The sequence below is a fragment of the Macrobrachium nipponense genome, chromosome 2 (assembly GCF_015104395.2).
Source record: "Macrobrachium nipponense isolate FS-2020 chromosome 2, ASM1510439v2, whole genome shotgun sequence".
Taxonomy (NCBI): Eukaryota; Metazoa; Arthropoda; class Malacostraca; order Decapoda; family Palaemonidae; genus Macrobrachium; species Macrobrachium nipponense.
This window is the reverse complement of record NC_087201.1, coordinates 140,686,805-140,700,915: the sequence shown is the minus strand read 5'-3', so window position 1 is coordinate 140,700,915 and position 14,111 is coordinate 140,686,805. Positions and strand designations below refer to the sequence as shown.

General features: G+C 36.1%; 1 protein-coding gene across 2 annotated transcripts in view; it reads left to right on the top strand.

The window, feature by feature from the left end:
* LOC135221047 (uncharacterized) overlaps nt 1–12,926 on the top strand; it is an 18,928-nt gene extending 6,002 nt beyond the window's left edge. The window contains exons 1-8 of one of the 2 annotated variants that reach the window (XM_064258782.1): nt 365–455; nt 5,856–6,077; nt 7,181–7,342; nt 8,006–8,179; nt 9,109–9,219; nt 10,912–11,066; nt 11,985–12,162; nt 12,459–12,926. In XM_064258782.1, coding sequence (XP_064114852.1) covers nt 6,000–6,077; nt 7,181–7,342; nt 8,006–8,179; nt 9,109–9,219; nt 10,912–11,066; nt 11,985–12,162; nt 12,459–12,671 — 1,071 coding nt within the window. In that variant the 5' untranslated portion in view covers nt 365–455; nt 5,856–5,999 and the 3' untranslated portion in view covers nt 12,672–12,926. Of the gene's footprint in view, nt 1–364; nt 456–5,855; nt 6,078–7,180; nt 7,343–8,005; nt 8,180–9,108; nt 9,220–10,911; nt 11,067–11,984; nt 12,163–12,458 lie in introns of those variants that run through there. The other variant, XM_064258781.1, reaches the window with a different exon arrangement.
* The last annotated feature ends 1,185 nt before the right edge of the window (nt 12,927–14,111 follow it).

Sequence of the window (14,111 nt, the reverse complement as noted above, 5' to 3'; positions counted from 1 at the left end):
CCGCCCTCGGTTACTAACTTGCTGCGCCCGCCGAAAACAAGGACTTTTTGGCGCGAGTTTCGCTTGAATTGAGAATATAACAATAATATGATTTTTAACAGACGAATATGTACAAAATGTAAGTGACTAATTTCTTTAAAAGAAGAACGTTACGTAACCTTCCGGAGATGCAAAATAGGCGCCTTGGCAACTGCGCCGGTGGGGTGACTCTCAGCTGAGGAGCGCGCGCTTATATCCCGCCCTTGAACGAACGTTTTCACGGTCACCCTTCCCTTCCCTCCTCTCCCCCCTACCTACGGAACTTCCACCATCTCCTCCTCCGGGGAGCCTCCAAGGATTCCTGTCTCGTGTTCCCGATCGCTCGGTAGTTGCAGCTCTTGCTGGCATCCTTTTATTAGCCGTACTTTTTTCCTCAAGGGATATTGCGCCATGCTCTCGCTTCTACGTGCATTCAGGTGCAGTACTCTGGACATCACGTGACGGAAACTTGGCAATGATTAAGATTATAATAACGTTGCACGAGAATTGCATAGCAACCCGAAGCCTTGTCACAGTGAAACGTCAAATGCAGCAGAAGACTCTAGTCACGTGATGATGCGGACACCAGTAGTTGCACCAAATAGCTGAATAGGGAGATTTTTCTTGAGTGAAATAAGGAATGATTGTGAATAATGGGGTTGTAAAGGATTGAAGTTGACAGATACGGTGAATACTCGAGCTATGATAAGCTTTATAGGAATGGTAATTTCAAGTTCCATCGCGCGATGTCCTCGTGATTGTTTGTTTAGGATGTGGCAGAGAAACGTGGGCAAATGCCGTGCCCTCTAAGGAAGTATTTTTTAGAAAGGAAAATCACCATTTCTGTTTGTTAAATTCCTGCATGAGTGTTGTCGCTGGTGTTTCGTCTCTGGAGGCTGAACTTGGTTTCTCTCAAACATTGAAATGATATTGCAAAATGAATGTTTTGTGTTGCAATGTTGTTTATGAAATATTACTATTTTATTCAAAATTGATGGATATTCATGTCGAAGACGTAAAAGGTTTCGACTGTAAATCAAACATCCATAGATAATAATGAATAGTAATGAGCATATGTGAAAAGGGTGAAATGAAGATAAGAAAATATATGGGAAAAAAAATATCAGCGAACTGATAAATTAACAAATGCAGAAACAACAATATAAGTACTAATGACTGTTCAACAAACCGGGAATATTATGCAACTGTGGGGAAGTTCTCAATGAATACTGTGGTAACTTTACGAATATTTTATTCAGTCTTACGACTCTTTTTTTTCAATTCCAAGGGCGTGGATCAACAAGAGCAGAGCTCCTTATCTAAATCAAGCCCATAGAGATGAAATTGCTAGGCCTATACTAGGCTGACGCACTAAAGCAAATTAAGTTTCACGTAACCAAACAAGAGTGCAAGTTACATTTTCAAGGTGATGGTATAGCGATGACATTTTGGATCGTTTTTTATTTTTTCTGACAAAGTTTATTCCCATTATTTGTCTCACAGGTTTGCGGTGCAAGGTAGGTCAACCGGTTAGCTAATTGTAGTGCGGAAAAGGTCAGCCATTCAGCAAGTTTACATTGCAGAATCAGTCAACCAGTCAGCAAATTTGTAGCACAGAATTAGTATGCCAGTCCGCAAATTTGCAGTATAGAATCAGTCAGTCAACCAGTCAACAAATTTGTAGTATGAATCGGTCTATCAGTCAGTATGTTTGCAAAACATCAGTTAATCAGTCAACATGTTTGCAGTACAGAATCAATTAATCATTCAGGTTACTTGCAGTACAGAATCAGTTAATCAGTCAGCTTATCTGTAGTAGAGAATCAGCTAATCAGTCAGTATACTTGCAGTACAGAATCAGTCTATCAGTCAGCATATTTGCAGCACAGAATCAGTTAATCAGCCAGCATTATCGTAGCACAACCAGTCATCACATTTGTAGTAAAAAATTAGTTAGCATAAATGTAGTACAGAAGCCATCAGCAAGTAAAAAAAAATTACCACTACAGAAACAATCATCCAGTCAACCTCTCCACCAGTCTTGCTCTAGGCCTATTTTCAAATAACACATCACCAAATCTTCCAGCCTCTTTTTTGTGCATATTTGACAATCACATCTTGTTCACATCCGAAGATTGAACCCAGCGACATCCCTCTCTTCACTTTCTTTTCTCGAAGTGGAAGATGGGTCAAGGCAGTGGATTAACCGTCCCACTGACCTTTGGTTAAAGAAACAAAAAAAAAAAGGTTAAATCTATGACGCTGTTATGGATTTCTTCCATTAACACACACACACACACATATACATATATATATAATATTATATTATTATATATATATATATATATATATTATATATATATATATATATATATATAGAGAGAGAGATGAGAGAGAGAGAGAGAGAGAGAGGGGAGAGAGAGAGAGAGAGAGATGCAAACGTCTGTCCACAAGAACCTTTTCTGTATAAGCGCACATAAAAATACAGAGAGGGTGAAAGTGATATAGCAGCGTGTGTTTGTTTTCAATAAGATAACGTCCTCTTCAATACTAGAATTTCTTAGCATTTAACAGCTGCCGTTTTATTTTAGGCTACAAACACATTAGGAATTATACAGTCTTACTGAGAATTTTTATATCGCAACAGACGTACGAAGTTCTTCAGGTAGCAAAGACACAAGACTCTAAACAGTGGCAGAGTTTGGCAAAGGTCGAGTCTGAAATTCCGTCAGGTGGCCAGAAGCGAGAGGAGTGGTTGGGTTTTGCAAGGTTATTTGTTTTTATTTATTGCTCCTTTCGTAATGATCAGACTCCATGAGAAAATTTATCAAAAAATATAAAATCTATTTCATGTATTTGTATATTACAAAAAATATTGCATTACAATTACTATATATTTTTAGGCATGTAGCTCGGATTTTTCTTTTGATTTTATTACATTTTGTTTGTTTATTTATTTATTTATTTTATTTTGCTGAAATTGATCTGAGAGCTCTATCAATGAAAATTATCGATCATTTCAAACCTACACAATTCATTATGTAAACTGTATCGTTTATAACATAAGAAATCGATAATATCTAACCACTGCGATTAGATATAATACAAATTGTGCAATTTATAACAAAATAATCTATCAATAATTTCAAACCTACGCGATTATTTAGGATGTATAATTTTCTTCATTTATAACCTGAAACATAATATCCATGATTTCAAACGTACGCTATAAATTATTTTATCAATGAATAGCGTACTTTGTTTAAGAAATCAATAATTTCAACCCAAGACAATTAATTATGACGTAAATAGTATCGTCTGTAAAGAAAAATCCGTAAATTCTGACATTTAAATTTTATAATGTCATGAGTTTGATATTTTAATTATAATTAAAGAAATTGTAAAAGAACTTTGGTCCTACCAATTTATCACCAATTGCCTTCATTAACTGATCCAGTTAAGTGGGAGAAATTACTTCTGAACGTTGAATTTCCGTCGTGAGGCTCTTGAGTGAATCGTGATTTTAGCCGATTGATTAGAATATTCAATAATTCTCATTTTTTAATTAAATATTCTTAATTTCCGTAGCCGTTTTAAGAGGCATCGTTTCAAAAGCAAACCAGTTGGTTTAAAAGGCGATAAGAAACGATATTTTCAAATAAGTTCCTTTACAAAGTTAGCATTTGACGTAAAGATCTCAACTTACTGACACAGGCGATAAGTGACAATTTTAATAGGTAAATTCGTTATGAAAGACGTATGCAACTCTATCAGAAATACATTAACTTTCAAAAACCAACTGGGACTTGGAAAAATAAACTTCTTTTCAAATAAAGATATGGTATTAGGAACAATAATTTCGAGGTTTGGTCTGTGCCTATACATATAAGGCACCGCCACAAGAGATCGGAATGCGCAGAAAGACAGCTGGATTATACTAGCTTTGAAGATTGAGGTCATAGCTGTAGAGGAATTACCTTTCTCTCGCATAAGGACCATTAACCCTGAAGGTTCGCCAAGGAGACTACCAGCCCTTTCCTTCGTACCTAGAACGCTTCACAGTTACAGTATTTACTATTATTGTGAAGTACCTACGCAGACTGCTTCACAATATCAGTACAAAATCCTCCGTTCCGCAAAATCTACAGTGGGTGTTAATAAATCATTTTGACGATATTCCAGTTACTGTGGCCGTCCTAGAAAAAGTTAACATAACTTGTATATATGCTTATTCTACTTGCTAAGACTATATGCTCTTTTAGTACTATAGCCAGGCAGGCCAGAAAGTACTGACTGTAATACTAGTTGGCTGTGACCGTCCTATGAGAACATAACCAATATTCCACTTGCTAAGACGATGTTGTACTTTAGTCAGTCAAGCAAGAGAGGAAACTGAAAGTTGGTTGGTGAGAGTCCTTTAAGAAGTTAACATAACCAGTAATATACCAGTGAAACTATGTATACTCTTTTAGTACTGTAGCCAGTCAGGCTAGAAAGTGAAATGCTATAGTATGTACAAGTAAAGTTAACATAACTGGTACATATTCTATTTGCCAAGAACTGCTATTTTAGTCCTTTAGCCAGATAGGCTATGAAGTAAATATTAGTATAGTTCTTGTTGCCTTGTTGTTTCTATGGTGTAACTAATTCATGGTTGTCATTTGGCCGTCGACTAAGTCGAGCCATTTCCGTCTAGAGGCAAGTAACGCGAAGGACTATTTTTCAGTAAGGAAAGAAAGGAGGCCAATCCTTCCGGTGCAAGTTGTCATGTTTTATTTATGTGATTATCTGGCACATGTTGTCTAACGTTTATTACAAAATTCATCGAAAAAAAAAAAAAAAGCTATTTCCATCCGCACGCCGAATGGCTCGTGGTAGGCCTACTTTATCCAGTGAAAGGAAGAAGTCGGTCACGTGATGCTAATCGATTGATGACTTTTATTTATGATTTCAGGATTGCCTACCTGAATATTACAATTTGTTTTCCAATTCAAATTTAATGACTGATCCATCTACTTCTAGTTTCATATAGCTTTTTGAAAGATGTAATAAAAAAGAACATTTATTTCATCGTTTCGAAAACGGGTTCTGCCACAATTTAACCATTACCAGACCACTTATATCGTAACTGTGGACTGGGCAAAACATAGAAAGGGAGATGTATATACACCAGAATTCGCTACAGCAGGCGACGGAGGAGGTCGATGAATTTCTTCTGGACGTCGAATAATAAACAGAAACGTTGGTATGCATGGCAAACCTACAGCAGACGTACTTCCCATTCTTTGTGTGGTGAATTATGTTCGAACGATGACTTCTAATTGCAAACTGTTGATGGGGCTTTATTCAGTGATTGTTCTCAGTTGCCATTGCTTTCTCCTCAGTGTTTGAATCAAGATGAACACTATGCACACTAGAAAAATATTTAAGTGCTGCTATAAGAGAAAGTAGACTTGACGAGATCCTTCATATTTTCTGCAGAAATGTCACAGATGAGGTCATACATATTTGATTAGATTTCAATAACTTTCTTGTGCAAAACGCCTTGCAATAGGTCAAACACAAGTTCCAGCTTTCAATTATTAATTCTACAAAACGCAATAGACGAGGGAAACAAACATTTTAGCTTTCAATGGCTTACTAAAAACTTTCAATATATAACTCTTTTTAAAACATCATAAGCCAAAGAAAGTTTTACTTCCTTGCTGTCGCAAAATGCTTGACAGTAGACGAAATCAGTCCCATAAAATTTTATTGATCACCCTTTGCACTGCATTTACAGTTTCTTATTTTTTCATTCAGGAAGAATCATTAAACATTTTGTGCTCTCATTTCAGATAAACTTTTCTATCTCGCAAAACGGGGTAGTTCATTTTGCTACCTGGCGCTGGCCAAATAATTGGGTACGTCCGCTGGGCAAGACGGAATAAATCGCCACTTTTATTTTTTTTAAGAAGAGGACCCACACACAAGCAGCCAAAATGTTCTCACAAGGTCTCAGGGCCATTGGCGGAAACGCCTGCAGAATGACCTGTGTCGCTTTGAGGTCTGCACCAGAGGTAAGTCTTATATCTTTCTATCATCATGAATAAATAAATAGATGAATAAGTAAATAAAGGCTTTACCCCAGAGGTAAGTCCTATCTTTCGATCATCATTTTACCTATAAATAAATAAATAAATAAATAAATAAAGGCACTACCCCAGAGGTGAGTCCTATGTTTCTGTCATAATTTTTAGCAGTAAATAAAAAATAAATAAATAAATAAGGGCACTACTCCAGAGGTAAGTCCTATGTTTCTGTCATAATTTTTACCAGTAAATAAAAAATAAATAGATAAATAACTAAAGGTATTACTCAGCGTTCTTTGCGGCGTCCCTTATGGCCTTAGCTGCAACCCCTTTCATTCCTTTTACTAGACTTAATTTACTCTGCTGCTTATCTCAGAAAGTCCACGTTCCGATTTTATTTGGAGTTACTTCCATGTATGGAACTTTCTTTACTAAAATTTATTTTTCATAACCGATCGAATTCTAAATACCTTCCTATGAGTAGCTGTTCCTATATTTGATTATTTCGTTTACATGACTCGTAAAATGGTTTATACGCTTTAACTTCCAGTAGATGGTTAAATGACAATGCTTAAACTGATATATACTGACACCGGTAAAAGTACTCAAATAAATGTCAAATAAACATGTTATTTATGTATTCACATACTGACGCACATATGAAAGAGTGGTAGTGTATTTTTTTTTTATCTAAATTGAAGGACTAAAATAGGTTTTTACAGATTCTTAGAGAACAACTATTGTAATAATTTGGATGGATATATTTTTTCTAACGTTGTTGATAGAACACAAATTTCATAAGATTATACAGTTGCCTACCCATCAGTTAAAAGAAGTGGCTAGTTGAGCATTTGATAATTTCCTTGTATAAAAAGAAAATATATGTAAAAATGTATTGAACTTGCCCCATTAGGAAAACAAAGTTGCATTTAACATGCACCAGTTCTTAGCGATCTGACACAAGAGGTAATGAGTGATATTAAAATCTGAAAGACCCACAGAGTCCGTAACTTTGTAAAAAAAAAAAAAAAAAAAAAAAAGTAGGCCTGGAATGACGTCATATGGATGCATAATCGTTTCTTCTTTTCCAGTTACAGACCACGACCAACAGACTGGGTGGGATGCTGTCTCAAAGTTCGGCCTCTGCTCTGTCAATCATCCAGCTCAGATACTTCAACTCCGTCAAGTATTCGTCGAAGATGGAATACTACAGCGCCAGCGATCACATAAAGTTGCCGAGAAAGCTCCAAGAGGTGAGCGGATATGGAGCGAATTGTTTTTTAGACGGATGAAATGACATTAGTCTCTCTTGTTTTTGAGTGAACACTCTTAAGTACACGAGTGAACTTGAGAATAACCTGTTGCATTTGGGACTTATTTCAAGAGAATTCTAAGTAAATATGTAAACCTCTATGCAGTCTAGTTACTCACTTTTGGTAAATATGAGAATTAAACTGTTAAATTGAGGAGGTCTTCTTGCATATGGGCCTCATTTCATGAGAATTTTAAGTAAATACATAAACTTTTTTGCCAATCTAGTGATTCACTTTTGGTAAACATGAAAAATGGATAAGACTGTTACATGTGTTTTTTTTTTTTTCAAGGAAATACTTAAGCCTCTGAGCAATAAACTTACTGTTGGCTTACGTTTCCTCATCATTTAACATTTTTGTAAAAGTATTCCACAATCCAGTTACTTTCTGTGTAATTTTCTTCAACACTTCATTTTTAAGTAACTGTGTAAACCTTTTGTGGAATGTAGTTGGTCACATCAAGTATCTATGGTCTTGGGCTAATTTCCCGTCATATCCACAGCTCTAATTAACCCATCACGTCCACAGCTCTAATTTTCCCTAATGTCCACAACTCTAATTTCACTTCATGTTCGCAGCTCTAACTTTCCCTCCTGTCCACAGCTCGAACACGCGTTGGAGGGCCACGACCGACCTCTGACTCTGCTTCTGACGTGGCTGATGGCGAAGGACAGACACATCAAAAAATACGTGAAGTTCTACACTGATCTGGGCATCGACGTCTTGAACATCAAATTCTCACCTCTCGATATTATGTCTCCTGGAATTCACGGACAGGTCAGTCAATGCACTGATTCTCTCCTCGTGTAGGGTTTCTGTGTTTGGGGATTGTGCATGAGGTCATGTTTTGACTCTCAGTCAGGTCAGTCAGTGTACTGTTTCCCTCCTGTGCCTTGTCGGGTTATTTTCTCTCCTGTCTTTTGTTGGGTTATTGAGTTGAATGTAAAATTTAGGACAAAGGCCAAGCACTGGGACCTATTAGGTCATTCAGCGCTGAAATGGAAATTGACAGTATAAAAGGCTTGAAAGGTGTAACAGGAGCAAAACCTCGCAGTTGCACTATGAATCAAGTGTTAGGAGAGGGTGGAAAGTAAGAAGAAGAAAGAGAATATGAAAGGAGGTACAGTAAAGAGTTTGAGGTTTGTGTATGGGGTCATTTTTTTTTTTATTTCAGACAGACTATTTTGTTTTATCAAGGTATGGCAGTCATGACTGACTGTTAGACTAAAAAAAATCTGTTCCTTTAACTTGGGTAGTTGCAGGTTCTTTGCTTAATCTTGGCTAAGACTTGCACAAAACACAACAGTAGGTACTGCTGACAAGGACTTATTAAACGAATCAGATATTTCACTATCAAATCCTTACCCATTTAATTTTATCTTTTGAGTTCCTTCGAATTTATCTTCATTTTTCTAAAACTAACAGAAGTTGTTTCTTTCACACCTATCATTTCCAAAAATACATTTTTCAGTGAAATGGTTTGGGTAAGTTTTATTACAAAAGTGACTTAAGTCTCCTTGTAAGACGGACTGAAGATGACCTTATAAGATGGCTTGCATTATTTAATTTATCTTCTGGACAGTGTTACCTGTTTCTGCTTTGGACTTCATTTTCCTTGGATCTACTGTTATCGTATGCAAGTGAAGTTTGCCATCTCTCTTCTCGACCATCACATAATATGAAACTTACGTTTCTTTGTTTTCCAGCGAGTTGTAGAGCAGTTTCTTCACTTCGTCCACCACTATCCCGAAACCTGCCCACTTCTGATCCACGGTTTCAGCGTCGGGGGATACCTCTGTGCAACGGCTATGCATGAAGTGAGTATAGGTCAAGTAGGCACCTTTTGGTTACCTAGCAACGGGACCTACAACTTATTGTGGGATCCGAACCGCGTCATATCGAGAAATTAATTTCTAATCACCAGAAACAAATTCCTGTGATTCCACGTTGGGAATGGAAGTATTAGAAAGTTTTTTAGATAGTTTCTATTAACGGGGATTCCTGAAATGCCCTTAGAAAGTATTAGAAAGGTTTCGTTAAAGAGGAATACTTAAGTGAGTATGGAAATACCTCTGGGTTAAGGCTATGTATGAAGTATGTATAGGAAGTATTATAAAGTTTATTAGAAAGTTTTTATTACTGGGGATTCCTGAAGTGCCCATAGAAAGTATTAGAAAGGTTTCGTTAAAGAGGAATACTGAAGTGAGTGTAGAAATACCTCTGTGTTACGACTGTGTATGAAGTGAGTTTAGAAAGTATTAGAAAGTTTTCATTAATAGGGTTACCTGAAGTAACCATAGAAAGTACTAGAAAGGTTTTGTTAATGGGGAATACCCGTGAGTATGGAAACTATATATCAGAAAAGTTTTGGTAATGAGGGTTCCTGAAGAGAATATAGAAATTATTAGACAATTTGTTACGAACAAGGATTCCGGAAGTTAGTATAGAAAGTATTAGAAAGGATTCCTGGCGTATACAAAATGAACAGGTTTTATTGATGATGAATCCAGAAGTGACTATAGAAAGTATTAGAGAGCTTTTCTAAGGACGATATACGTGCAATTGTCATAGCCACACTTCTTGAATTTTCTTCAAAATTCTTTTTACTTGGATCTTTAGGTTTCGTAGTGACAAGCGTATCCAAAAAAAAAGCAAAGAATTACAGATGCATATGTATCTGGTAAAAAAAGTGACCAGTAGATTCTAAATACGATATAATATATATATATATATATATATATATATATATATATATATATATATATATACTATATATATATATATTCTAAAGATATAATATATATATATATATATAGTATATATATATATACTACATATATATATATATATATATATATATATATATATATATATATATATATATATATTATAAAGACTACATTGCAAATGTAGGACTGGTGTTGTCATTTGAAAATAGCTTAAGATAATAGTTAAAGGTAACTGGTACTTGCTTGAATAAAAACAAAACCGAAAGTGAAAGGAACTTGCTGACTTTTTACTATTTTTTTTTTCATACTGCGTTCTCAATTTTGTACCTCAACAGCCTCTCAAATTTCGATTTATTGAACTATATGCTGGTGTATTTCCCTATTAATGTAAGCAGACAAACTTTTTAATATATTCATGCTTGAATTATTATTATTATTATTATTATTATTATTATTATTATTATTATTATTATTATTATTATTATTCAGAAGATGAACTCTTTCATGTGGAACACCCTAGAATATGGTGTTCATTCGAAAGAAGTAACAGAAAGTAATGGGAAATACAGGAACAGGAAGTCAGTTATTATAAAAAACAGATAAATCCAAAAATTTATATATAAAATATAAGTAAGATATTAAAATACAAGTTCAATTGCATACGGATTCAGTGAATTTTCATCAGTCCTGTAAATTAAGCGTTATAATCTCTCCAGATTTATCTTTATAGATTACTGAAAGATGAAAGTTAATCTTCATTTTCCTCTTCTTTTCCAACAGGTCGAGAAAGACTTCGAAAAGCACGGACACCTCCTAGACAGATTTGTCGGACAAATCTGGGACAGTGTGGTCGACGTCGCTGGAACCCCCATTGGCGTGGCCAGATCAGTGACTGATTCGAAACCTATGCAAGACGTCATTCAGAGGTCTATAGAGTAAGTAATCCCTGAGAGTTTCGTGGGCCTTCAGGCTATAAAAAAAAATAATAAATCCCCATAGCGGGTTAGTGCCATCAGTGCACCCCACGCAGTACACTGTAGGCATTACTCAAGGTTCTTTGCAGCGTCCCTACGGCCACTAGATGCAACCCCTTTCATTCCTTTTACCACACCTCTGTTTATATTATCTTTCTTCTATCTTACTTTCCACCCTCTCTTAATAGTGGTTTCATAGTGCAACTGCTTTGAGGTTTTCCTCCTGTTACACCTTCAAACCTTTCTACTCTCAGTTTTCCTTTTAGCACTGAACGACACCATAGTTCCAAGCGCTTGGCCTTTGGCCTAGATCTGATATTCCTTACATTCCAGACTTGGAAAGATAACGCTTTCATGTGTTATCAGGCTGTTATCTTTAAATTGCTTAGGAGGGAGACATCTCGAATTGTTTACAAGGCTGACATTTTTAAGTCAGCTGTCATAACATTCCAGAGTGCACAAGTGATAGTGGTATGATGTTAGAGGGTACTGAAAATTGGAAATAAATAGTGAAAGATAATGATGATGATGATTTAAGTGGAATAAGAAAAACAAAAGAAAGAAAAGCTTGTAACTGGCAGTTCATGATAGTACTGGCTTAGTGGCAAATGATTGGCGTTGATGAGTTTTGCCCATATCACATATTTCTGAGTCCCACTCAGAATAAATAAATAAATAACTATATATATATATATATATATATATATATATATATATATATATATATATATATATATATATGTGTGTGTGTGTGTGTGTAACATATTCATTTTTAAAGACCCTCAACAGAAGATGAGCAATATTGGTTAAAAAATGTCTTCATAAGACAGGATTTTCATTTGTTCTTTTAAATTATCAATCTTTTCTCATTCCTTACAGATGGTACTTAAAATACAGATACGATTCTGTGACCGTCTTTTACGAAAGAGCCAGCGTCCAGTTCCACAAGAATTACATGGGGACTCCAGGCCTCTTCTTCGCCTCGGAGGCTGACCCAATATCGCCTCCCAGCATGGTCTTCAAAGCACACGACATCTGGAAGAGCCTAGGTTACCCTGTAAGTTCAAAGACTTTCTCGTTAGTTTTATTAAATCCTTATTGAAAAACAGCACTAAGACAATTTATTGAAATTGAGACATGCTAAAAATTTTCTGAGAAGTTTTACTTAAAGGTTCTAGCACAAAGGTTCGACATGTTTTGTTATGCCACATTTGATACAGGTGGTAGTCGGGTGAATGATCACCATTACCCTTCTATCCTAAGCTGTACTAGTGTTCCCATTTGTGCAACAGCTGCCAGGTAAATTATTACCGCAGGACCTGCACCCCAAATGCTCACTACCCGTCTTCACAGGTATACAAAAAGTGCTGGGACGACACGAAGCACGTGACGCATCGCATGAAGCACCCAGAGGAATATGAGAAGCACGTCATGGCCTTCCTGAAGAGCCTGGGACTGTCGCTCAGACCCAGTGTCCTCCCAGTCAAGAAGATCCGGGAGAGGAAGATCCAGGCGGAGATCAAATCCCAGCCCCACCCTACACCAATACTCACTCTGTCCAGATAGGTTATGCGGTCTATCAAATGTCCAAAACATCAGTCAGTATTGTAGGTTTAGTTTGCTGTACTACGCACAGTCTGCATATTGTCAGTCTTTATGTGAACATAGGTAATTCATAACCATTATACATGTCCTTTAGGTTATAGCTCATAGGAATTTTATATTTATATTTTGATGATTATGTTGATAGATTGTAATATACTACATTCCCCATTATAGCTTTAATTTAGTAAAATATATATAAATATTCTTTGATAATAAGCTTTCTTTAACTTTCCTTACTTAGTACATTGAATATATGGATTTATATCATGACTGTACAATTTATATGCCCATGTATATTTAGTCTACTCTCAAGTGTATGTTGTGAATTTACAGCCTTGATCATTAACTCCACTTTTATAACTCTGAGGGCCCTTACAACCCATATGAGAAGCTTCTACCCTTCTGTACCGCCAAGATCGCCATTTTTTAGTTTATCAGACTATCTCAGAAATGGCCCTCCTGGAGGCATTCTTCACTCATGTTGCCCTTTCACTAATTCTCTCACTAGCAATCCTTCATACACCCAAGCTGTTTGTCTTGCTCACCTGTACAACAGCTTTGATGGTGTATGTCCTCAGTGCTATCCTGTCTTCTCTAGACTTGATATGGTTTTCGTCTCCATACTCCTAGCTCATTGTTAAGGCCTGTATATCATCATGATAGGTATATTCAGCCTTGACTCCAGTTCCATATTGAATAAGTGACCTAGTTATGGTTGTGTATTCCTTTAAATTTGCTTTTCTAAAAAAAAGAATTCTAGATGTAAATTGACCTTAATTTCCACTTGTTGCTAAACTTTATATACAGCCTTCTTGCCTCTGTTTTCTAAAGATGCTGTTAAAAAGTATTTCAAAGTTTTTAGCGTCCCAAAATTCCACATGTCGACACATGATGTCTACCAGTAGATCCCTCTTTTGAGACTCCTAGTTTTGCTTTCAGGTTGGCTAAATGCTGGAACATTTTCTTTCGTAGATTCGGTGCTGAATGGTCTCCTCCTCAGCCTTAGCGCCAGGCTATGCTGCCCAAATTTCACACATTCATTCTTTTGTCAATTTTTTTAAAAGCAGTACCTTTCTACCAGTATTCCGTTACCTCTTCACACACCCACATCGTTAACAGTTGCTAATCTGTCGTAATCTGTTTCACAATACTGAAAGTGGTTTCCATAAGTAACCTTCCATATCATTCGTCAACACCAGCTTAAAGGGCAGTATGGACAATATACAACCCTTCTGTAAAACATCACCAACCTCAAATGAATTCTGAGGTACATGTTCATGACAGGTCTATACTTATGTATTAATGACTAGAACTTCAAGGTTAATGGCATTTCAGCCACCTGCCAAATTTATGTAGCTATACCATATGGATATTTGTATTATAACTTGTTGTCTTGATTTT